At 37.4% G+C, this 27,757-nt stretch overlaps 1 protein-coding gene across 1 annotated transcript in view; it reads right to left on the bottom strand.

Annotated features, from left to right (window-relative positions):
* rb1 (retinoblastoma 1) overlaps positions 1-27,757 on the bottom strand; it is a 201,428-nt gene that overhangs the window by 105,841 nt on the left and 67,830 nt on the right. The window contains 1 exon segment of the mRNA XM_069889674.1: positions 19,633-19,817. Within this exon segment, the coding sequence (XP_069745775.1) occupies positions 19,633-19,817 (185 nt within the window).

The raw sequence follows: 27,757 nt of genomic DNA, 5'->3' as shown, positions 1-27,757 counted from the left end.
ACCCGAGAAGCCTGCGGTTGATGCTACGTGTTGCCATGGGGAACTCGCCGCTTCTGGATGGTGCATCGCCAGTTAAAGAGTGACGCCACAATGCGCTGATGTCACTGCTGGAAGCTGGTGCACACGTCAGCAAAAGCAGCTGCGCACAGCACGAGGAATTCAAATAATAAAGTCAGTTACTGGTTCACCCTCGCACCATGTGGACGTCTCTTTATTCTGGAGCCCTGCCAAAGCAGACGCTACAAGGGCTTCTGACTCATCTTTGTCAGTAACCTAGCAAATTAAATTAATGTTAATAAACCCGCAATTAATTTGCAATAACTTTTACAAAAACTAATTTGCTTTCTTAAAAATTAAATAGAAAATGCCAACTAAAAAAGTGAAACAAAAAACATTGGAATTGGGAATATCGGCAATATTTCAAAGGCAATTATTAAAGCTGTCTCAAGTGTTTAGCAATTTTATTTGGTGAGCAAGAAGAGAAGTGCATGAAATGGAGGTGTGGTTACAAGCGTTGTCAGCTATGGTAGAGGGAAGGCCAAAGATAAAGAAAAGGAAGCCACCTTAAAGAAGTGGATAGCGCAAATGGAAGATCTTGCAATCAGACCAAATTTGATGACGATAGAGAATATAGTTGGAACAGGAATCATAATGGAAGGAGGTGCAATCAAGATGTGCGGTGTTTTATGCATGTTGGTAGTGCATCCAAGAAGGAAGATAGATGTCAAGAATCTATGTATGGACCACATGAAAGTGAGAGAGGGGAGGAAATTCACAAAGGTAATACATTTTGCAAGCTCTACACGAGCAAGAAACCAGTCACGACTGTAATGTGAAAGGGATGGGATATGACCTGATGAGGACTGGTGTGCTTAAATGTCACATGACAAACTTGCCATCCCAGGAGTCAGTCTTGCTGCAGTCCCTCCATCATATTTTTCCTTCCTTGGATAACAGGATTTTTAGTGCAAACAGTGTGTTAGGATTACCACTATTTCATGTGATTTAATCTAAAAAGTACTCTAATCGCTTTATAGGAATGTGAAGGAAATTAGGAGGTCTAAGTTGCGAAATGCACTAAATAACACAAAATTCACCTTTTGCGATTGATTTGCCCAAAACCAAATATTTTATACCAATGATAAGGACTCAGACACATTTTCTGCTAAAGTGAGTAATGAGAAACAACTTGAATATACTGACGTCATTTCATGGTTAGGTGAAAGAAATGTTGATGTAATGAAAATATACACAAATATTTAAAATACTGTGTAGGCACATCTAAACATCCTTTTGAAATAGAAATAAAAGTAAAAACTAAATCATTGTATAGAAAGGAACCAATTGTTCTACTGATGGTATTTACGCCAACCTGGAAATTACAAAAACTAAAAGTACAGATGTCCTGGTGAAAGCGATAAACTAAGGGTTCACTCCATTTGAAATATTGCACTCAATTCTGGGCCCTACATTTCAAGAAGGATACATTATCGAATCATAGCATAAAGGTGGCGATTCCATCTGTCGTGCTTGTGCTTTCCTTCCCCTTTCACCAAACAATGAAACATTTCTTTCCTTCAAAACATGTATTAAAATTCTTTGTGGCTGTCACAACAGAATCTGCTCTCATTGCCTTTTCAAATCATGTATTTCAGTCTGTAACCAGCAATTTATTTCAAGATATTTCTTGCAAATTTAATTTATAATCATTATAGACTCTTCCAAAAATAATCTCGACATAATTTATTTCTACACTGAATTTTCAAAATTTAGGAACATCAGGAATATGATTGATGGTAACAACAAATAACCAGCATCTCAAGCAGCATTGGTAAGGGAGGAGGAAACATTTTAGGGTGATGAGTTTTCAGATGAGAAATTTTAGAAATTTGGCACATTTTAAGTTTCAGAGTGGAGAAAAAATAGGACTGTCTGTGATTGAGTGACAGTCTGCATTGACAGTCATAGGCAATTTATCCTTTCCATTTGCTTAAATTGAAAGAATTTACCAAACTGCTTTCATTACTACGATATCTTCAAATTCACCAGTTGAAATTGTAGACAAACCACAGCTTTATAATACAAAAATAGTAAAACCCCTGGTATCCAGCATTGATGGGAATTAGTGGATGCTGGATAAATGTATTTTCTGGTTGCTTGAGACTTTCTCTTACAATGCCTAACTATTACACCTACACTAAAAATAAACAGTTTAAAAGACAAAAATACCATACTGTACTTACACTGAACAAACTTCACTTGTATGAATATATAAACCTTAAAGCATTTTACTTTATTTTCAGACACATTCTTTGAAAACATTTAACTGTTGCTGCATCTGCAGGTTCCTCCACTTCACGGAGTCACCCAAAAGACAAACAACAACATAATAGCTAATTTACGCCCCCCCCTCCAAGTTCACAGATAAAGCCTAACCGGGGCAACTCTTACGAAGTAGGGATAAGGAGGCGCGTTAAGAGAGTCACCCCAACGGCGAGGAGCATCAACCAGCTTTTCATGCTTGGTGATGTCATTTTATTCAAACACAACTTTATTCAAACAGCTGGTACAAGCAAAGTATGACCAAGGCACTCCACTGGCTGAATATTTGTTCCCATCTTCACCACAGGTTTATCTGTTACTTCAGAGAACATTTACTTTTACAATTTTAAACTTACATATTTTACCTATTATTTTATTCTTACTTATTTTCCTTTTTTTTTGCCAGTTGCTTAAATTCTGGATACCACGGTTTTTACTATACAAGGGAAAATAACTATAATGTTTTATGTGGGCGTAATCAAACTGGAACACCCATCCTTATCTATTGAACATCAAACATGACTCAAACTTTTATCAACTTCTCTGATTTAAAAGTAAGTACAATTGGTGACTGAACATTACTGGAAACAAGAACTGAAAACACTTTAAAGTGCAAATTCTGGAAATCATTAATAGCTTTGGCATCTGGATATGCAGCAGAAACTGTTTTTTCTTTCTAAAATTATTCAACCTTCTGACAAATGAACCAGTGCAATATCTTTTATAAATATTTTTATTGAGTTTAATATATTTTAAAAATACAGGTATTCATCCAATACATAGAGTAAAAGGTAAGATTATCTAGAGTAACACCTCATCTAATATTAGCGGTTGTACTTTGTTCAGTTCCAGTCACATAACGATAAAATGGCCATCAGCCGTTTTGAGATTACACAATGTCAAGGTGAGAACTGAAGCAAGACAAAGGATTAGGTCATGTAAGCCAATTAACAATTTGACAATTATATTCGTAAGGTCTCTTGTAACAACTGATACATATCTGAAATAAAGCCTCTCCTTGGTAGAGAAGAAATCAAAGATTCAAAATTCGTTAACTCATATCCTTTCCATAATTATCCCTTATCAAAGCTCTTAGTTGATAATACACAAATAAAGAATTTACTGGTATTCCAAATTTCTCCCTCAATCAATTAAAAGAAAGAAACTGTCCCTCTTCAAAACAATCCTGAATCACTTTTATACCCTGAGAATGCCATATCTTTAAATACCTGTTAAACATTGAAAAAGAAATAAGCTGATTTTGATATAATGGAGTTTCAATTGATAATTTACCCTTCGTACCTATAACATCATTTCTTTTAACCCATATTTTTAGTAAATGCTTTAATACTGGCATATCATGTCCCTGCAATTTATACTTATGTATAAATTGATGAACATCAAATTAAAAAATACAAGCTACATACATAACATACATAACAATTACAGCACGGAAACAGGCCATTAGGCCCCTCCAGTCCGCACCGAACCAAACACCCCTTTCTAGTCCCACCTCCCTGCACAATGCCCATAATCCTCCATCTTCTTCTCATCCATAGACCTGTCCAACCTTTTCTTAAATAATACAATTGACTCCGCCGCCACTATTTCTCCCGGAAGATGATTCCACACAGCTACCACTCTCTGAGTAAAGAAGTTCCCCCTCATGTTACCTCTAAACCTCTGCCCCTTAATTCTTAACTCATGTCCTCTTGTTTTAATCTTTCCTCCTCTTAACGGAAATAGTCTATCCACATCCATTCTGTCTATCCCTTTCATAATCTTAAATACTTCTATCAAATCCCCTCTCAACCTTCTACGCTCCAAAGAATAAAGACCCAATCTGTCCAATCTCTCCCCATACTCCAGATGCTTAAACCCAGGCAACATTCTGGTAAACCTTCTCTGCACTCTCTCCACTCTGTTTATATCCTTCCTATAATTAGGCGACCAGAACTGCACACAGAACTCCAAATTAGGCCGCACCAACGTCTTATACAATCTCAACATCACCTCCCAACTCCTATATTCCATGCAATGATTGATAAAGGCCAGCATACTAAAAGCCTTCTTCACCACCCTATTCACGTGAGTTTCTACCTTCATTCAACCTTAGTCCAACTAGGAGGCTGATTAATATCCATCATTCTACGAACAAACTTTAACTGTGCAGCCTCATAATAATTTTGAAAATGAGGCAGCTGAAATCCACCTAATGCATACTTCCACGTCAACTTCTGTAAAGCTACTTGAGCTTGTTTTCCCTTCCATAAACATTTCCTCACCACCCTGTTCAAATCTTGAAAAAAACCCTTTGGAAGTAAACATGGAATTGACTGAAATAAATACTGAATATGGGGAAAAATATTCATTTTAATACAATTTATTCGACCTATTAATGTTAATGGAAGATCCTTCCATTTGATCAAATCCATTTTAATCTTTTTCAGTAAAGGTACATAATTTAAATTATATAAAGACTGATAGTTCGCATTCACAATTACTCCTAAATATTTAATTTTATCAGACCATCTTAATTTTATAATATGTTTACACGCATCATAATTCCCCTCCAAAAAAGATTTATTATTATACCCTTAGCTGCAGCAAAAAAATGTATTATGTCAACCTGGAAATTAGAAGATAGCCTGAGAATACAGCAATGGTACATAGAAATGAATAAATGTATTCCGTTGGAAAAAAATAACATATAATTTAAAAAATAACGTCACAGTATTCGAACAAATTTGGGAACCGTACATGGAATACAACAGAGAGGGCCTACCGTGGACCTCCACCCCCTAAAATGACAGATGAGAAGAAGACTAAACGAACTGACCCAGTGTGTAAAAGGAGATGACACAACTTTCTTTTTTATTTTCATTGTGTGATGACATTGTTTAATGGGTTTATTCTATTGTATATGTTAAACGTTTAGTGGGTAGGGAGGGGGTGGGAAGGAGAGAGGAAAAGGAGAAGGGAAAAAGGGGAGAAAATGACACTGTGTATATTCAAAAGGAAATGTATGTGTGTATTTTGGTTAATATGGTTCATAGTGTGAAAAAATTTTTTTTTTAATTTTTTAAATCCCATTTGTACCGCCATCTTTGATTTCCTTATACTTTTTGGAGACTTATCCAATAATGGATCCAAAACACAATTAAAATATGGATAAACCGAATTTGGAGAAATCTAGAAATAAATGGGAAAGTGATTTAACTTATGATATACCTAAAGAGAACTGAAAAGTTATGTGTCATGAAGGGGTAATTAAATTTTGTAAGGTATGGATTGGTTAATTATAATTTTTTGCATCAGCTATATTTGACTCCTGAGAAACTGAAAAAGTATGGATTTAGTCATCTGGATGTGCTTTAGATGTGGGTTAAATATTGGAACTTTTTTTCATGCAGTTTGGTCTTGTGACCATTTTGGGAAAAAATTGGGGTAATTTTGGGAAATTATTTAAAATTAAACTACCATTCGACCCAGAGATTTTTTTGTTGGGCTATATGGTTTATTTGACTGGTTTGGGGTTGGATAAGTTTCAGATAGCTTTTGTTCGTTTAGCGTTATCAGTGGCACAAAAAGGTGTAGCAATTACTTGGAAAGATAATGTAGAGATTGATATAGCTCGTTGGCATAATGAATTGAGATCTTGTATTTATATGGAAAAAATAGTATAATTTACATGATAACTATTCTTTTTTTGTTAAAATGTGGTCACCTTATTTGGAATATATGGGTTTAGAAATATCTTAAAACGCTGTATATGTTTTATGGGATTTTTTTTTGGCTCCCCTTGAGGGGGCTGGCTGAATGGGGGGAGGGAGAGGGTTTTGTTATTATTTGTATTGTATAAATTTTCTTTCTGTAATGGTTTTATGTTGTATTTAAAAATTTTAAATAAAGTTTTAAAAAAATAAATATTTGTGAAGTTAGTAAAGAACGATGTTCACTATGGGAAAGATTTTTAAAAATCTAGGATACTAATATGAATAATGAATGACCTGTGTTGTAGAGTTCTCTGAATTATAATTATTTTATCACAAGGTTACAATACTTAAATTGATTCCTACTTTTGCCCATAGAACAAAAACAATTTCATAAAGAACACAATGCCTATAAATCACAATCAGGAAGACCTAAGAGCACGATTGGCACTGCAAAAAATTAAGATCACTTGTTCAGAGAACATCTGAGGCACTTCCCCCAATAATAATTGCTTGAAAAAAGCATGGAAAGAAACCAAAATCCCAACAAAGGGGAGCTACATTAAAGTGCCAGGAAAATAACCTTAAAAAGCTTCATAAAATAAATGGGTTACAGGTTATGAATTAGAATATTAGTCAAGTAGGTTGTTTGCTTCATAAATGGCAACAACTTCTGAGGAACAAGTTATGAGAAAAGGCCAATAAAATTAAACTCATCAACAGAAAAAGATGTGCAAGTGGTCAGTCAAACGTGTCCCTGGTGGCTTAAATGGAACTTCCCTCTTCTATTTTTGTCAAAAATTTTTTTCAATTACAAAAAAATCTCTTTACATACATGTATACCCACAAACAGGTACACATACAGAAAAGTCCCTAGTGTCCACCTATAGATTGGTAGATTAGTCTATTTTCCCGGTTGCTTGAGACTTATTCCTACAATGCCTAATACAGTTGCATTAAGAATAAACAGTTTCAAAGACAAAAATACTCTGGTAGACACAGGTGGGTTTTTTAAATGACATATATTTTGTTCATCTAGACATAAACAGTGGGAATGGCAGCCAAGACAGGGGAACGCTCCTCTTGCAAAATGTGGGTTGTCAGTGAAGCCAACAGTATTCCCTGACAACTTCAACTGCAAGAAGTGCATCCAGCTGCAGCTCCTGACAAGCTGAGTTAAGGAATTGGAGCTGGAGTTGGATGAACTCCGAATCATTTAGGAGGCAGAGGTGGTGATAGATATGAGTTACAGGGACACTATTACACCTAGAAGGCAGGAAGTGGGTAAATGGATGACAGTCAGGAGAAGAAAAGGGAAAGAGAGAGAAAGAGAACGATAAAATAACCTGTAAACCCAAACAAAAGTGGGAACAAAATCTAAACATAAAGATAAAAAATGAAAAATGGGAAAAGCTATCCTGGTGCCAGGATCCGAGATATCTCAGTTCAAGGCATTCTCAGGAGAGAAGGTGAGCAGCCAGATGTCATGGTCCATGTAGGGGCCAATTACATGGGTAGGAAGGGTGAAGAGGTCCTCCAATGAGAGTTCAGGGAGTTAGGCACTAGATTAAAGGACAGGACCTCCAGGGAAGTGATCTCAGGATTTCTTCTCATGCTACATGTTAGTGAGGTTAGAAATAGGAGGATAATGCAGCTTAATATGTGGCTAAATACATGGTGAAGGAGGGGGGCTTCAGGTTTCTGGATCATTGGGCTATCTTCCAGGGAAGGTGGGTCATGTCCCGATGGGACAGTTTGCATTTGAACTGAAATGGGACTAATATCCTTGCGGGAAGGTTTGCTCCAGTGGGTTTAAACTAGATTTGTAGGGGGAGGGGAATCAGAGTGCCAGACCAGATAGAGGAGTGGAGGAGGGAAAAAAACGATGTCAAACTTGCATGCACTGTTAGAAGTCAACAGGTTGAATGTGGTGGAAATGTTCTCAGGTGCATCTATTTCAATTCAAGGAGTACTATACAAAAGGCAAACGAGCTCAGAGTGTGGAATTATGACAGTGTCCATTAGTGAAACTTGGTTGGAAGAGGGGCAGGACTGGCAGCTCAATGTTCCTGGCTTCCGCTGCTTTAGGTGCGATAGAACGGTGGTTGGGGCCGGTGGGGGGGGGGGGGGGGGGGGAGAGAATAAAAGGGGGAAGAGTGACATTGCTCATCAGGGAAAATATCACAGCTGTGCTCAGGCAGGACAGACCAGTGGGCTGTCTACTGAGGCTCTATGGGTGGAGCTGAGGAATGAGAAAGGTATGACCACATTCACAGGGTTGTATTATAGACGGCCCAATAGACAGCAAGAATTGGAGGAGCAAATCTGTAGAGAATTAGCAAACATCTGCAGGAAACATAAGGTTGTGTTAGTTAGAAGATTTTAACTTTCAACATATTGACTGCGATTCCAATACCATAAAAAGGCTGGATGGCTTGGAGTTTGTCAAATGTGTTCAGAAAAGTTTTCTAAATCAATTTATAAAGGTACCAACTAGAGAGAGAGCAATATTAGATTTCCTATTAGTGAACGAGACAGGACAGGTGACAGAAATATGTGGTATGGAAACATTTTGGGTCCAATGATCATAATCCCATTAGTTTCAAGTTAATTATGGAGAAGAAGAGGCCTGGGCTGAGGAAATGAGAAAGGATCTAGAATGCATGGATTAGGATAAATTGTCTTTGGGCAAGTATGTGCGAGATAAGTGTAGTACTCTGGTTTTTGAGGGATATTGGGGATCTGGTTTGGAAGAAGAGAGGGGTGTATAACAGGTATAGGCAACTTGAAGCGAATTAGGTACTTGAGGAGTATAAAAATCCAAAAATAACCTCAAAAGAAATCAGGAGGGCTAAAAGAAGACATGAGATTGCTTTGGCAGACAATGTGAAATAAAATCCTAAGGGTTCTACAGCTATATTAAGAGCAATACGATGGAAAAGGACAGAATTGGTCCCCTTGAAGATCAGAGTGGTCAGCTTTGTATGGAGTCAAAAGAGATGGGGGAGGTCATAAATGTTTATTTTTTTCATCAATATTCACTCAGGAAAAGGGAACAGAGTTGTGGGAAGTAAGGAAAACAAACAGTGAGGTCACTGTAAAGAGGAGGAAGTGCTTGTTGTCTTAAAGCAAATAAGGGTGGATAAATCCCCAGGACCTGACAAGATATTCTCTTGGACCTTGAGGGAAGCTAGTGTAGAAATTACAGGGTCTCTGGCAGAAATATTTAAAATGTCTTTAGGAAAAGGTGTGGTGCCAAAGGATTGGAGGGTAGCTCACATTGTTCTGTTGTTTAAAAGGCTCCAAAAGTAACCTTAGAAATTATAGACCAGTGAGCCTGACGATGGTAGTAGGAAAATTATTGAAAGGTGTTCTAAAAGATCAGATATTAAATAAAATAATTGTAAATGGATAGCCATGGACTGATTAGAGAGTCAACATGGATTTGTGTGTGGTAGGTCATGTTTAACCAATCTTTGAGAGTTTTTTTTAGGAAGTTACCAGGAAAGTTGATGAAGGAAAGGCTGTGGAGGTTGTTTACATGGACTTTAGTATGGCCGTTGACAAGGTCCCACATGGGTGGTTAGTCAGGAAGGTTCAGACACTAGACATTCATGGTGAAGTAGTGAACTGGATTCGACAAAGGCTGGATAAGAGAAGCCAGAGAGTGGTAGTGGATGATTTCTTCTCAGACTGGAGGCCTATGATTAGTGGTGTTCCTCAGGGATCGGTGCTGGGACCATAGAGGTGTTTAAAATTATGAGGGGGATAAACAAGAGTAAATGTAGATAGGCTTTTACCACTGAGGATAGGTGAGATAGAAACCAGAGGACATGGGTTGAGTGAAAAGGAAAAAGTTTAGCGGGAATATGAGGGGGACCTTCTCACAGAGAATGGTGGGATGTGGAATGAGCTTCCAGATGAGGTGGTGAATGTGGGCTCAATTTTAACATTTAAGAGGAATTTGGACAGGTACATGGATGGGAGAGGTAAGCAAAAAAAAAAATAGTTCAGCACAGACTAGAAGAGCCAAAGAGGACTGTGTCTGCTGTAATATTCTATGAATAAACTTCACTTGCATGAAAACGTAAAGCATTTTACTTTATTTTCAGTCACATTCTTTAAAAACATTTAACCATCACTACATCTGCAGGTTCCTCCCCTTCACAGATCCGACCGAAAAAATGAACAATAACTTTATTGATAATTAAACCAACCTCTCCCCCCCACCCTCCCCACCCCACCTCCTCAACTGGGGCAATTCTAACTAAGCAGGGATAAGTAGACACTTAATAGAGTCACCCCAATGGTGAACGGCATCAACCAGGGCAATACCATTTACACAACTTTATTCAAACTGCCGCTATGAGCAAAGCATGACCAAGGCTCTGGCTGAATATTTGCTCCCATCTTCAAAGTTTTATGTGTTATTTCAGAGAACATTTACAATTTTAAACATTTATGTAATTTTGCCTTTGAAACTGTTTATTCTTAATGCAGGTGTATTAGGCATTGTAAGAGTGAGTCTCAAGCAACTGGAAAACTCACTTATCTGGCATCTACCAATCCCTATAGGTGCCAGATACCATGTGTTTTACAGTACATTTGTTTAAGCGATGAAGATATAGGCTTTGCTTCCTATTTAAATGGCAATGTTATGCAAGGATTATAAAAGCTTCAAGTAGTATTAGTGAAGAAACACTGACATCATTTAAGGTTTATTTCAGAAAGATTATATTTCCACTTAAGTTTGCAGGCTTATTTGATATCAGGTGTAATTGTAATTTGTGGTATAGTGAAAGTAGTGTACAGTATCTCTACTAAAGCTAAATTAAAGAACATTGTGGAGAATAAGACTGAGCCTAATAACTCAAAAATCAGTCATCAGCTGCAGATGGATTTGACCACACTGGATCCACAAGTTTATTTGCATTCATTCAAATGAAAGGGTATAATGAGAAAAAAATGATGTCACTGCCAGAGCTGCTGCAACAGCAACTCTCCTGCTTGTGCAGATCCAGGAGAGTGGAAAGCAGAGACACAGCACTGCTCCAAAGTGTTCAACCGCCTGGTCCTAATGCTGGAGGCTCAGTATACCTTTAAATGGTTTTGTTAAAAGAGTTGATGGTTTGCCAGTAAAATCCTGAAATCAGAGGTCTGTGCACAAGATGGCAGCTCCTGTACTCGGCAGCGGCCACAGAGTGTTGCAGACTCCAGGGACCAGACCGGCATAGGGCAACTGAAACAGGAAAAACCCCTCCCCACCTCATTTAAAAGGAGAAGCAGAGGAGACGATCCTACAGGACAGTGACAATGGCAGCAGACCAGCAAGGGGGTCAGTGGCTGAGGGACCCACATAAGCTGAGGATGATTTGCAGTTGGGGGAACTGCATGGGCTGCCCGCTGCTGGAGATTGGCTCATGGGAGCCAGGATTCAATAGAGTGCTAAGGGCAAGAGGGCCTCTCAAAGGGTGCCGGGGAATGAAGGGTTCCTGGTTGTGTCATAGGTTTGGATCTAGAGCTCAGAATGCCAATGAATCAAACAGTATCTGTATGGATACAGAAGCTGCAGGAATCTGCAGATGAATCCATGGACACTCACTGACTGTGAAGGGAGGGCCTTTTGCTTCTTTCTCTCTTACTGTAAGGGAAAGCAGGCAATAAAAATGGCGACTCTTTGCCTTACAGCAGACAGAAGGCAATTTTGTGTAATATTACATGATCTGTTCGATTACATGACAAAGAAGGAATCTTGAATCTTATTGCTGTTAGACTGACCAATTTGGTTTAGAGTGATATCAGTGAGCCTATTTTATTCTTAGCAGCACTACCAACTGTTATTTGCTTCTAAGAGTCCTTCACTAGGTTAGAGAAAATTGACGAGGCAACATTTACATTTGATGAGTGAAATTTCTGAAATCCAAATTGTTACATGAAAGCAGCTGTAATTCCGCAAGATTCCACAAACAATGCAGAAATGTTGATGAACAAGAACAGTTTTGGTAACTCAATATCATTCATATTAAACCCCATACATGCAAACTACTACACAACATGATATACATAAAAGATAGATAATATCAAAATATCAATAGGAATGTTTAACTTTTTTTCTTGAGTAAATAAACAAAACCAAACATGCAAATGTTTGATCCATTTATTGCCACAAGACATTATGAAGAAATGCTGATTCAGTAATTGAGAAACACGGTCTGAACACAAATGTGAAGTAGTAGAAATAGCTTCTGTCTCTCACATTCCCAAAATGACACAAATCCTTTTTAATTCTCTGATGGTTATTTCAAGCATCACAATTCAAAATGCAATATTGAAAAGAAAACTGGAAGGAAACAATGGTTTTTCTTCCCACATTCTTCAAGTTACTGTTCTTTGGTTGACCTACTTGACATAAATAAATCCTCAGCAGGAAACAGAGGACAAAATATAGCTTTAGAGCAAGATTCAAGCCCAGATGTTGTAGCCCATAATACAGTAGGTGATCCTGTTGTTCTACTAGGCCCCTAAAGAACAGTAGTTAATTAAAAATCTCTATTTGAATCACACAGACTGGCAAGAAGGCAAACAAATAACGTTTAAAAAAAATCATAAATTACTCATTAAAGAACAAAATAACCAAAGTAAATAAAAATAGGAGACAAGAAAGTTCAAGTCTGGATACAAATTAAAACACTGAGAGGAATTGAGATTAGATGGAATGACTGAATAGATTTAAAAATAGGATGTCTGGTATTTGCTTTGTGCTCCTCCACAATCAAAATAACAGGTATCTGGTATTTCAAATCCTCTGATGATGATTCAATAGATTACGGAACAGCAGTAATAATTTGTTTATAAATTTAGCAGTGAAAATTACACATCAAATTTATGACTTTTGATATTAAGACCATCCTCTACCAGAATATAGCAGGGTATAACGAGCAAGAGTAATCTATGTAAGCATAGATTATTTTCATTTTACACATTGAAAGTCTTCGCTAAAGTTCAAGAGAGATGCCTGATTTCACAAAGTTCTAGAGTTCAACAGATTCGTACATAAATCAAGTACAACTCTGATTATCCAAAATGGTCATGACTGGGGGCCCATTTCGGATAAACAGTTTTTTTGGAGAATCGGTCATCTGTTAAAAAAAAGCACAGTAACAAATGCAATCGTTTGTAACAGTGTTTGAACAACAAACAACAAGTTAAGGCTTTTTAAGCATGACAATAATGATTAATTCTCACCTCTGTACTGTTCATTACCTCCCCGAGGGTCCTTCTACTGCCAGCTCTGGGAGCCCAAGCTCCGCTGCTGCCAGCGCCAGGACCCCGAGATCCACTGCTGCCGGTCGGTGGCAGGAGCCAAATGTGCCCAGTCAGTTCAGCTCTGAAAGATTTTCAGATAAGTGAGGATTTTGGATATCCTAGTTTATCCGAAAAATTTTTTTAAATTCAGATAACTAAGGATTTCAGATAATCAGAGTCGTACTGAAGGCTTCTTCTGGAAAAACAGACGTATTAAAGAGGTAAAATACAAAGTGCATAAAATAATTAATGGATTGTATCAAAACAGATCTGCATTTTAGTGAATTAATTCACAATGAATAGATGTTTATGAGAAAAAAATATTTCGCATGAGACTACACAGTAGCAGAATTAGCAACGTAAAAAGAGAATCTTAACGTTTAACTGTAATGGAGTTGGGTGAAGGAAAATCAACGACAGGGAACTAGAAACTGCGAAGTACAATGGATTAAGACTACTGCTGATTGGGATATAAGTAAACAAAGAATGGCTGAATGAAACAGCCTGTTATGTTATATTTTCTATTTAACAGCAAATAAAATTGAGGACCATTAGTACAATTGGGTCATTCTCCAGTATGCCTGTAACCCTGAACTATCCAGGTTAGTATGGTCGGCGTAGTGGTTAGAGCAACGCCAGAGGCAGTGATTGGGACCAGGGTTTGAATCCCGTGCTATCTGTAAAGAGTTTGTACTTCTCCCCACGTACGCGTGGGCTTTCCTCGAGGGCTCCAGATTCCTCCCTCTGCACAAAATGTACCAGGGGTGTAGATTAATTAGGTGTAAATTAGGCGGCACAGACTCATGGACTGAAATGGCCTGTTACCGTGCTGTATGTCTAATTTTTTTTAAAAATAATTCTGTTCAATTACAATTTCCCTCCATTTAGATAACGGTTTAGCTTTGATTCCTGCTAATGTACATGTCCTGAAACATTAAATTCAATTTCCTAAGTTTTTACCCACTCACTCAACCTATCTATCTCCGTATCACAGCATGGCACTCAACTATTATCATACCATCAGCAAATTTGGTCACCTTGCAACCTCCAAGTTTTTAATAGATATAGTGTTTTTTTTTTAAAGCTGCAAAGTAACTGTCATTTATTAATTGCAAGATGTTTGTTTTTTTTAAATATTTTTTTATTTTTCACACTGTGAACCATATCAACCAAAATATATACAAACGTTTCTCATTACATAAACAGTGGCATTTTCTCCCTTTTTTTTCCCCTCTACCCTCCCTCCCTGCTATCCACCCCCTCCAAAACCAATAAATATTCAACATATACAATAAAACCATAAAACAATGTCTTCACACATTGAAAAATAAACAAGAAAAAAGGGTCATCTACTTTTACACAATGAATCAAGTCGTTTTGTCTTCTTATCATTTTAGGGGGTGGAGGTCCGAGGCAAGCTCTCTCTGCTATGTTCCATGTACAGTTCCCAAATTTGTTCAAATAATGTGACATTATTTTTTAAATTATATGTTATTTTTTCCAATGGAATACATTTATTCATTTCCATGTATCATTGCTGTATTCTCAGGCTCTCTTCCATTTTCTAAGTTGACATTATACTTTATTTTGCTACTGCTAAGGCTATCATAATAAATCTTTTTGCACTTTATCCAATTTGAGGCCTAATTCCTTACTTCTTATATTACTTAGAAGAAAGATCTCTGGATTTTTTGCTATGTTATTTTTTGTGATTTTATTTAATATCTGATTTAGATCTTCCCAAAACGTATTCACTTTTGTACATGCCCAAATTGCATGTATTGTTGTTCCCATTACCTTCTTACAGCAAAAACATATATCTGATAATGTTGGATCCCATTCTTTTAACTTTTGGGGCATGATATATAACCTGTGTAACCAATTATATTGTATCATGCGTAACCTTGTGTTTATTATATTCTTCATAGTTCCAGAACATAACTTTTCCCATGCTTCATTTTTTATCTTTATGTTTAAATCCTTTTCCCACTTTTGTTTAGGTTTATAGCTTATTTCATCATTTTCTTTATCTTGCAGTTCAATGTACATGTTCGTTATAAATCTTTTAATTATCATTGTGTCTTTAATCACATATTCAAAGCTGCTTCCTTCTGGTAATCTCAGTCTGTTTCCCAATTTATCCTTTAAATAAGCTTTCAGTTGATGATATGCAAACATTGTACCATGAGTTATTCCACATTTGTACTTCAACTGTTCAAATGTTAATAAATTATTTCACAAAAAACAATTTTCTATTCTTTTGATTCCTTTTCTCTCCCATTCTCTAAAGGAAAGGTTATCTATTGTAAAAAGGGATTAGTGGATTTTGTGTCAATAACAATTTTGGTATTTGGTAATTTGTTTTTTTCCTTTCTAAGTGGATCTTCTTCCATATATTAAGTAAATGATGCAATACTGGTGAGCTTTTATATTTCACCAGCTTTTCATCCCACTTATAAAGTATATGTTCCGGTACCTTCTCCCCTATTTTATCTAGTTCTATCTTAGTCCAGTCTGGTTTTTCCCTTGTCTGGTAAAAATCTGATAAATACCTTAATTGTGTGGCTCTATAATAATTTTTAAAGTTTGGTAACTGCAAACCACCTTGGTTAATTTATCTAACGCTACCCTCGGTTTCCCCCCTTTCCACAAAAATTTCCTTATTATTCTCTTTAGTTCATTAAAGAATTTCTCTGTTAGGGAATTGGTAACGATTGAGATAAGTATTGTATCTGTGGTTTCGGAGCTCGTGTTCTGTGTGCCCTTTCTATTTCCATTTCTTCCTGCATTTTTGTTGTTCCCAGGACCTTTGGAATCCATTCTTTTATAAATTCCTTCATATCTGTGCCTTCTTCACCTTCCTTCAAGCCCACTATTTTTATGTTGGTTCGTCGACTATAATTTTCCAACATACCAATGTTCTGAGATAACAACCCTTGTGTCTCTTTAATTTTTTTGTCACTTTCTTCCAATTTTCCACTTAAGTCGTTTACTTCCATTTCTACAGCAGTTTCTCGTTCTTCCACATTTTCTACTCTTTTCCTTATTTCTGTCATGACTAGTTCTAATCTTTGCATTTTATCTTCTGTTTTTTTCATTTTTCTTTTAATTACACTAAATTCTAATGACAACCATTCTTTTAATGCTCTCATTTGTTCTTCAAGAAAAGCTTTATCTATATTCTGTACATATGTTTTACCTTCTATTTTTCTGTGAAGATCTTGGTCTTCTTCTTCCTCTTCTTATGTGTCTGTACCTCTTCTGATTTTCCTGATGAGTTGCTTGTATGACTTTGTCGGGCCTCTTCTTGCTGGGCCTCTTGCTGTTGGTCCTCCCCTTCAGGGCTGCTCATCTGTCAAGCCACCTGCTGCTGCTCCTCTTGGCGTTCACCCCGTCGGCTTTCTTCATCACCTGGTACTTCACTCCCTCTCCTGCCACATTCCTAATCTTCCAGCTGAGAGCCCTGGTGTCAGGCGCCCCTCAGCTGTTAGCGCTGTGGTTGCCCACCCCTCGGCTGAGCCCCCCTCCCGTCAGTGTTTTCTTTTATCTTTGACTTCACACTGCTCATGCGCGACTCCTCGCGCATGCGCAGTTGCGTACTTTTGTTTGGCTCAGAGAGCCATTTTTGCAGTCCACCGGTCGGGGGGTCACAATTCCACAGGGCCGGCACCAACCTCAGAGAACGGACATTCTTCGCCACCACGGCTCACTGTTCCTTCGTGCAGGTAAGGCCTTCTTCTTTCTTTTCTGGTGACTTTTTTCCCATTGTTTTTACTTTTTCCTTCTTGGGTGCCATCTTCTTTCTCTTCTCTGCAATTTTATCTTCTATTTCTTATATTTTATGTTTGTTGATCTTTGTCTTTTCTTGACTTTTTTTATTTTTTTCTGGAGAGTGCTGGTTCTACCCTACCGGCCACTACTCCATCACATGACTCGATATAGTAAATAATTGAGGACTAAGAAATTATCCTGGGGGCACTCCACTAATTAGATTTCAACAGCCTAAAAAGGCATATTTTTCCAACTCTGCCTTCTAGGTGACAGACTTTAATTCACAACCATAAAGTTCTCCAAATACTGAGAGCTCTTATCTGGTATACCAGCATTTTATTAAATGTCTTCTGTACATCTACACATTTCCATCCAGCAACTTAACTTGTAGGAAAATATAAATATTGAATACCTCTGAAAGGAGAATAACTAGAAATATCATAAAATAGAAGCCTTGCTTCTAGTGTGAGGGCACATTATGAGATTGCAATAACCAAGATATGTATACAAACAGATAAAAATCTATAATATCAAGACTTAAAAAGGATGTTAGCTAGCTAGTGTACCACTGGCCAATCAGCGATCTCCTTTACCAAAAGCCACACCCCACTGACCAGCAACCAGCCAATCAGGTGCGTACACACCCACAAACCTGAGTGCGCACTGCTATTGGCTGGCTCCGGTCATTGGCCCCTGCTTTGCGGAGCGGGAAATTCAAATTCATAGCTGGGCATATCTAAGTCTGAGTGGGTCGTTCCTTGCTCTCTTCCTCCCCTCCACATGGCGATGCACCTGCTCCATGTCTGGATGGACTGTGGTTGCTATAGTAGACTCCATTCTTGAGGATCGCACGTAACGAATCACTATGTTCCTAAGGCTAGCCATGGTATCTCGGTGTAGGAGATACCGGAGCAGAGCCACAGTCCTCCATATACCCCAGAGTGGGAGATTGTGAAATCCCCGTGGGGTCTAGCATTCAGGGAATCCGTCCTTCTCGCCTCCCACTGCACTGAGCCCTTTCCTTCCCCGACGGATCCCACAGTTTGGGTGCGAGTTAGAACGAGTATACAAGTGCTTGTATGTGTAGGAGAGCCATTGCACTGTTCTGTACATTGATTTAATAAAGATCATTGTATTGTGATCAGAGTCTTGGAGCTTGCTTTCTGCTGCACCCCACGAACCCTTCAACACAATACAACATGGGAAGGACTTATTGGAATAATAGGCTAAAAAAAAGGCATTCCAACATACTGAATAGAAAGTGAAACCCCAGGAAAACTTGTTTATTCATCCAGAAAAAGAGCATAATGATACTCATTGTCAGCACTGCCAACCTCACTGTGAAGTAATTTAGGAAATTGCCCCAATTTAGACAATAAAATCCATAAACTTTCATCAATTAAAATCCTACATTACATTAATTTATAAAGTCTTCAATAAATTTACTGGAATATGTGTTACCAAATATACTACAGTACTTTATCAGGGTAACATTTGGACTATTATTTAAAATAGTTTTATTTCCAAAATATTTCAATGTGCTGTGGATTACTGTTGCACTGTCAAGAAAAATGAAATAACTCCGATTTTTACATGGAAGTGGAAATCCCTAATTTTATGAATATTTTATTCTTAATATTTCCATGTTTTCAGCATATACAAAAATCTAGGACTTGCCTGCAGATTCAGAAAGCTAAATCACTCATTTCACTCTGCCACGAGACTCCATATAATCTCCAAAAGGCCAACTTTACTGGGATTCCTCAGCCTGTGTTGGGAACATTGCCTCTCGGATCCTCTGCTAAGTCACATCTCGTGACTGAACTTAATGAGGATTATAGGGAAAGGGTTTAATAAGCAAATACATTTTTACCCTATATTGCTTTAATATCTCATTCTGTGTTTCTGTATGCCTTCCGTTAACTTTTAATATTTTTATTAAGTCAATTTTAATGAATGCCATTGGTATCAAATGAACACAAGAGCCTGGATTCAGGATTAATTTCACGCAAAGGGTAAAACAGAGATAGACAAATACACAGGCCCCATCAGGTAGCAACCAAGAAATAAAGAAATTAATACTTAATCAATTCTGCCAACTGAATGAATCCAAGATTAACATAGATGTTGCATTCTGCAATCTTTAATTTTTAAGTATGTGTCTCCTCAAGTTCTTGAGATAGGATATTGATTTGGAACATTATGTTCCACCAAATGCTACCCAATCTGATGAATATTTCTAGCAATTTGTTTTTATTTTAATTTCCAGTATTTCTCAAGTTATTAGCTGCCAAAAACAGTTAACATTTAGTTCATAAATATCATTTTTAACCCTATGACCTTGAGAATTCTTAATCCTATCTAAAACAAACAATAATTGGAGATAGGACTTTTTGTACAGCTACACATTTAAATCTTCAAAACAGAGTTGACAATATTCAATAAACCACTGATGTACAAATATCCAAGTCATACCTTCATTTAAGCTTGGTCTTCTGCAAATTGGAAAAAAATAACTCACCGACTGCCAGGCAATAGACTCCATGATCCTGTGTTCACACCTTTCCACATGTTTGATCATCTCTCGAGTTAGGTTTGGTTCTGCTTTAACGAAACTCTCAATAACCTTATAAAACTCGTAAGCCTTTATATCGAATACTCGAAGAATCCAAGGGAAAGAAAGATCAGTCTCTGTTTGAATGCTCCCTAAAATAAAATAAAATGGTCTATAACCAGGAATTCTATAACCGTGCAAACTACATTATTTACCTTTGATAGAATTTGTATGATTTGAATGTGGTTTTAAATCCCTTTAAATAAATGTTATCATCCACACTGAGAAATTGAGAAGATTAATGGGCCCCGATTCCCACAAAATTTGATACCTTTAGGTGGCCAAATGGCAATGAACCATCATTCAAATAACATGCAAAAGTACCTGAATTTCTCATTTATTAAACTTCAACTTACACACATATTGTCAAACCATTCATGATGTAGAGATGGGAATGGGTCAAAAACAGCATCTCACTTAAAATTTACTTCACATCAATTTTTTTCTTCCCAAAACCAAGAATATGAAAGAATGCATAAATTATATTAGGAAAACAAATAAAAATGGTAGATTTGTCAATTGACCATATTGGAGACTCAAACCAGCCAGTGAAGAAATCCTAGTAATCCTGGATGAAAGAGCTGACATTAAAGTACATAAGAGTAGCATAAATGGGTCATCTGGACCATCAAATATGTTTTGTCATATAAGATTATGGCTAATCTGATTATGGCCAATACCCTTAATTCCCCAACAATGCAAAAATCCAATTGTGTGTTAAATATATTTAATGAGGCATCCTCAACTGCTTCCTTGGGCAGAAAATTTTACAGATTGACAACTTTCTGGGAAAAGCAGTTCTTCCTCATCTCTGTCCCAAATCTATCCCCCAAATCTTGAGGTTTTGTACCCTAGTTCTTATATCACCATGAGAAACAACTTTCTTTCCTCTGTCTTATCGATCTCATTTATAATTCCCCTCTTATTCTTTTGAGTTCTCGCAAGAACAGACCACAGATTGGATCTATTTCATGAAGACAGCCTCGAGAATGGCAACATAAACATCGACGAGTGCACAAGCTCAGTGACTGGCTACATTAGCAATTGCATTGAGAATGTCATGGAGATCAAATGCTATAGAACCAGAGCTAACCAGAATCCTTGTTGGTCGCAAAGATCCACGCACTTCTCAGAGCTCGAGGTGCAGCTTTCAAGGCAGGAGACAAGTTGAAACTAAGATCAGCTAGGGTTGAACTCTCTAATGCAATCTGGAAGGCAAAGCATGGGTACGCACAGAAGATCTATAGTCAGCTGTGCCACACCAGCGATACAAGGTGCATGTGGCTAGGTATCAAAACAATAACAGATCACAACAGAACCTTGCAAGACAATGAGGCCCTCTTTCAGACAGACTGAACATCTTCTGGTCATGGTTCAACGAGAACAGGCTGCCACCAAAGAAAGCTGCTTCTTGAAAAACAGGCCCCTTGCATAGCCGCGGCTGAAGTGAGGAGAATCTGATTTAGGGTAAACCCACACAAGACAGCAGCACCAGAAAACATAGCCAATCAGGAAATGAAGAAACTGTGCTGACCAACTGACGGAGGACCCTACCAACGTCTTCAACATGACATTGCAGAAGTCCATCAATCCGGTTCCAAAGAGGGCGAAGTGCTCCCCAACACATACCTGTCTCACCTAACCTATCTAATTCCCCAAGTATAGATCCAACACTGCCCCTTCTCTAGTTGGTACCCCTACATGTTGCTGTAAAAAAAAAACCTATCCTGTACACATTTTACAAATTCCAAACCATCCAGCCCTATTACAGAATGGGTTTCCCAATCTATATTTGTAAAATTATATCTCCCACAATCACAACCTTGTGCTTATTACAAATAGCTGCTATCTCCCTACAAATTTGCTCCTCCTGGTAAATCTTTCCATCTATTTAAATCTTCCTTAATTTTATATAATAAAGGTAAATAATTTAACTTGTTTAAATGGTCCAGATCCTTATCAATTCTAATACTTAAATATTTAATCTGATCTGACCATTTAAATTGAACAGTTTTCTTACATTGAGTATAGTCATGATCAATCAACAGCATGATCTCACTTTTATCCCAATTAATTTTATAACTTGATAGTTCTCCATATTGTCTCTTATATAATGAACTTAATGATTCTGATAAATAAATCAAAACATGATCAGCAAACAAATTAATCTTAAATTCATCAGAATTAACTTTGATACCCTTAATATTACTATCCTGCTTTATCAATTGCACTAAAGGTTCAATAGCTAATATAAACAGTGCCAGGGACAAAGGGTATCCTTGTCTAGTAGATTTCTTTAACAAAGATGATGATGATATTTGGTCATTTGTCACCACTGTGGCAGAGGATTTTTATATAAACGCTTAATCCAACTAATAAACATTGTTCCAAACCTAAAATACTTTAAACAAAAAAAAAATCCATTCTAACCTATCAAATGCCTTCTCAGCATCTAATGATAAAACCATGGTTAAGTCGGATTTCTTCTGAGAAATATGAATCGAACGGATTAATTTTACAATCTTGCCTGTAGAGTAATGATTTTTAATAAATCCAGCCTGATCTGAATGAATTAAACTTTGTAAATACTTAGCCAATCTATTTGCTAAAACCTTCGGCTACAATTTTATAATCAACATTTAACAATGAAATAGATCTACAAGTTTCAGTCTTTAATGGATCTCTGTCTTTCTTAAGAATAACTGTTATAATTGTGTTTGAAAAAGAACCTGGTAAAGAATAAACCTCCATTGCCTTTTTCAAAATATCCATCAAAAGAGGCATTAATAAATCTTGAATTTTTTTTTATAAAATTCTGACATAAACCCATCTTCACCAGGAGAATTACCATTTGGCATTGATATAAGTACATCAACAATTTCTCTAAATGTAATATCCAAGGTAACTGAAGTTCAGCTAAAAAAAATATTAATTTTAACATCATCATTATCAGATTCAGACGTATACAATTTTGCATAAAATTCTTTAAAAAGTCACTTATATCTTGAGGTTTATATGTAATTTTTGAATCCCTTTAAATAGAATTAATTGTTCTAGAAGCCTGTTCTGTCTTTAACTGCCATGCCAATACTTTATGAGACCTCTCCCCTAATTCAAATATTTTTGTCTGGTTCTTTGTACTAATTTCTCCATTCTATGTCTGTATTGTATTATAATGCATTTTTTATTTAATAACTGTATCTTTTTCCTCTCTGTTGAGCCTTCTGTATATCTTTCTCTAAACCCTCTATCTCTTTCTCCAATTTATTAACTTCCTTAGAATATTGTTTTCTAATGTTAGTGGAAAAACTAATAATTTGTCCTCTTAAATAAGCTTTTAAAGCATCCCATAAAATAAATTTGCTGTCAACTGAATCTGTATTTATTTTCAAATACTGTTGAATTTGATCTCTTATAAAATTACAAAATTCATCATTTCTTAACAATGAAGAATTAAATCTCCATCTATAAGTCACATCTATCTTTTCAGAACCTATACATGTTATTAGCAAAGGAGAATGACCTAACAAAATTCTACTTTTATATTCAGCAGATATTATACATCCTTGCAATTGAACTGATAATAAGAAAAGGTCTATTCTAGAATAAGAATCATATCTAAAGGAATAAAATGAATAATCCTTCTCTTTAGAATTTAATCTTCTCCAAATATCCACAAAGTTCATTTCTTTCATCAAAGATAAAATTAGTTTTGCCATTTTGGTTTTAGTCACTATCTTCGGAGATTTATCTAATAATGGATCTAAACAGCAATTAAAATCTCCACCAATCATTACATTTTCATATGCTTGCGCCAGATTGAAAAAATAATCTTGAATAAATTTCTCATCATCAACGTTTGGGGCATAAATATTCATAAGTGTCCAAGATTCCGAATAGATTTGACAATTTACAACAACAAACCTACCTGCTGAATCATTAATAACTGATTCTAATTTAAAAGACAATTTCTTATTAACCAAAATAGCAGCCCCTTTCGCTTTTGAAGAAAAGATTAAGCTATTACCTGACCGACCCAGTCTCTTTTTAACTTTTGGTGATCCTTTTCGGTTCCATGAATCTCTTGTAAAAAAGCAATATCTACTTTCATTTTATTCATGTAAGCCAAAACCATTTTTCTCTTAATTTTGTTACTGAGCCCATTCACATTAAATGTCACAAAATTCAAATTAGTCACCGACATATTTAACATTTAAGCACAAAGCTCCAACCACCTACAATGATGGGACTCCAATCCACAGCAGTTCTTCAAAATAAAATGCATCTCCCACAATAGAAAAGAAAAAAAACCCAAAAGAAAAACACTACTTATACAAAAGCAGTACTACTCCCCTCTATTGTACAGGAAGCAACCAATGCCACCAAGTGGCTGACGACTTCAGAAGGAGAAATAAACAAATCTGCCTCCCCAAACAGAATACATAGAGAAAAAAAAACAACAGTAATCATCAATATCAAGTATGATAAACTGTTTCCAAGTCTCTGGTCATCATCGATATCAATTTCAGTTAGTTCATGACACTCCACCTTCTATGAACCATTTCTTTTCTTCTCTTGGGCCATCTTAACTTGTTGGGAAAACTGATCTTGATTCCCCTTCTGCTTATTATCAGGCAATAAAAGAGCTCCATCTTCATCAGCAAAGAATTGCAACTGATATTCTCCATGAAAGACCTTAAATGTGGCAGGATATCTAAAGGCAAATTTGTATCCTTTATTTCCATAAAACAGCCTTAGCAGGATTAAACTATTTGCAATGTTTGATAACAGTTTGACTGAGATCTGCATAGAAGAATACTCTATTATTTCCAACCAGCAGATGGGTCTGATGTTTTCTCGCATTCTGAACTGCAAACCTCAATATCATTTCCTTATCTTGAAATCATAGACATTTAATTAGAATAGAGTGTGGCAGTTGACTTGGAAAAGGTTTCCTCCTAATAGCTCTATGGGCTCTATCCAACTCCAACCCATTTGGAAAACGCTTAATTCCCAAACTTCAGGAATCCATTTCTGAAAAAATTGTACCAGATCTAAATCTTCAAAATCTTCAGGCAAACCCACAATTTTCACATTTTTGTAGCTTTGATTTTCCAAAACATGAATTTTTTGTAACAACTCTTCTTTGAACTTCCCAAGCAGTGTAACAATCTTCCAATTTACATTGTTCTACTTCTTCATGACAATCTTGAAATCTTCTTCAATTTTTAAAATTTTAATCTGAATTTTATCCACCGTTTTAACATACCTTGAGACATTAGTCTTAATAGTAATAATTTCTTCAAAATCGTTTTTCAAATTTATCTTTAGTTGACATAAATCCAATTCATTTGGGTCAACAATGTATCCAATTGACTGGATGGATCTACATAATAAGTAACTGTAGAAACTCCAGCTTTACCTTCTTGGACAACATACTGAGGCAAGGGCCTTCCCTGTTGTATCAATGTCTCTTCTCCCTCCGATACTTGTAAAGTGTCTTCTTCAGTCCTGACATCTTCCTCCTCTTCCTCTGTTGGTCAGTGTCTATTCAGCCTGCCTGTGGGGTTTCAGCTTTCCCCCTCAAGAGTCCAGAAGCGTTGGGCTGTGAGATCTCAGCCTGCCCCACACATGCGCCCTTGATCCTGAAGCTCCGACAAATGAACCAGTCTTTTCTGACTCCAGCGCCATCTTCCTCAGTTCCCTGGGGAGGTGGCGCTGAAGTTGCTTTAAACTTTGCCAGGATTTGCCGAGTCGATCTCAGAGGTAGAAGAAACGAGTCTCCAGGATCCACTTCTAAGGTAGGCCCCATTTGTTCAGTAACAATCTTTCCTTTAGGAGTCGTTTTTTGTTGTTGTCTGTGTCCTATATCTCTTCATAACTGCAATTATAAAAACTTTTAAAAAGATTTAAAACTGTTGTTTTATTTTAAAAAATTTGAAAATTCTGCCAGGAGAGGTGCCTTCCTCACGTCTCCTACCTTCTATTGTTCCTTGAGTCCAATTTAGATAATGCTCCCAGTAAATGCTGTCTATTATAGAGGGAAGGGAGAACCCAGTAATCCTCTCATCTGTTTTAATAATCCTCTGTACAGACTTCCGGTCTGATGCTTTGCAGCTACTATATGGCACAATGATGCAGCCAGTCAGGACTCTCTCAGTTGTGCTCCTGTAAAAGCTTGTAAAGATGGGGCCAGTAGCCTTGCCCTCTTCTGCCTCCTTAGGAACTATAGGAGGTGCTGAGAGTCCAGGATAGGTTATCCCTTATCTGGACAACAAGGAAATGTGTGCAGTCCACGATTTAACCACTGATGTGTACTGGAGAATGGTCGACCTTCGTCCTGCTAAAGTTCACAATCATCTCCTTTATCTTGTCCCCATTGACTCAGGTTGTTGTTTTTGCACCATTTTATGAGCCTTTCAACCTCCTTTCTGTAATGTGACTCAATATTGTTGCTAATGAGGTCAACTGCTGTTGTATCATCTGCAGTTTGATGATTCTGTTGGATCTGAATCTGGCAGTGCAGTCGTGAGTCAGCAGCATGAACAGTAGTGGACCGAGCACATAACTCTGAGATGTGCAAGTGCTCAGCGTGATGGGGCTTGAGGTTTTGCTACCAACCTGGACAGACTGTGGTCTTTCCATCAATAAGTCTAGAATCCAGTTGTAGAAAGGGGTTTTGAGTCCCAGTGAGGACACTTTATTCACCAGCTTCTGAAGTATGATTATGTTGAATGCCAAGCTGAAGTCAATGAACAGCAGTGGCATATGAGACATCGTTCTCTAGGTGGGTCAGGATAGAGTGGAGGGTCATCTGTGACTGATATGGATGGTAGACAAACTAGAACACATCCAAAGTTGCTGGAAGATGTGCTTTGATGTGTTCCACCACTAGCCACTCAAAGCACTTCATGATCGTAGCCATCAGTGCCATTGGACAGCAGTCATTTAGTCCATTTACAGGTGCTTTCTTAGGCACCAGAATGATGGAGTCTGCCTTAAACTCTGCAGGGATAATCAACTGCGACAGTGAAATGTTGCAGATGGCTATTACAACCTCCATCAGCAAGGCTGCCCCTGACCTTCAGCACCCAACCAGGCATGTTATCTGGATTTGTTGCCTTGTGTGGGTTCACCCTGGACTACATCCTTCTCACTTCAGCTGCAGCTTGCAGGGTGCTTGTTCTTCAGGTGGAGATAGGATTTTCTTTGATGTCACCTTGTTTTTTTTTCATCAAACCATGCATCGAAGGCATTCAACCTGTCAGGAAAGGGAGCATCATTGTCGCTAACCTTCAAGATTGACTTGTAGTCAGTTACTGTTTGAATATTCTGCCACATTTGCCTCGTGTTGCTGGTGTCACACAGATTCAGGGAGGTGGCCACCTAGAATGACCACATCAATATTGGCAAGTGGATCGACATACAGGCACAGTGACTAGTGAGTGTATTGAGGATGTCACTGTGATCAAATGTCAAAGAGCCAGGCCAAATCAAATACCATGACTAGACATGGAGGTTAAGCGTGCCTACCCACGCTTTACCTTCCTGATTGCAAAGAAGAGTTCAGTCCTTGCTGATCTTAATGCCATCTTGTCTTCCGACCTAAAAGTAACAGCACGGGCTCTTGAGTGATACACAAACCTCCATGTCTAGTCATGGTATTTGACTAGGGCTCTGTGACATTTGATCACAGTGACATCCTCAATACACTCACTAGTCACTGTGCCTGTATGTCGATCCACTTGCCAATATTGATGTGGTCATTTTAGGTGGCCACCTTCCTGAATGCACTCCAGTCAGTCGTTTCAAAGCAGTCCTTCAGCAGCTTCCTCTGGCCAGGTCTTGAACACCCTGTGAACTTGTTTGATTGTAAGCAGGGATTAGCAGGATGGATATATGGTCTGGTAAATGGGGGCAAGGAACAGCTTTGAATGATCTAGGGACATTTGTGAAGGCCAAATGCAAGATATTCTCTATCCCATGGTTACGAAATTAACATATTGTTGAAACTTCGGGAGGACTATTTTTA

Source organism: Narcine bancroftii, chromosome 7 (genome assembly GCF_036971445.1).
Source record: "Narcine bancroftii isolate sNarBan1 chromosome 7, sNarBan1.hap1, whole genome shotgun sequence".
NCBI classification, from domain to species: Eukaryota; Metazoa; Chordata; class Chondrichthyes; order Torpediniformes; family Narcinidae; genus Narcine; species Narcine bancroftii.
This window is presented reverse-complemented; position numbering and strand designations above follow the sequence as displayed.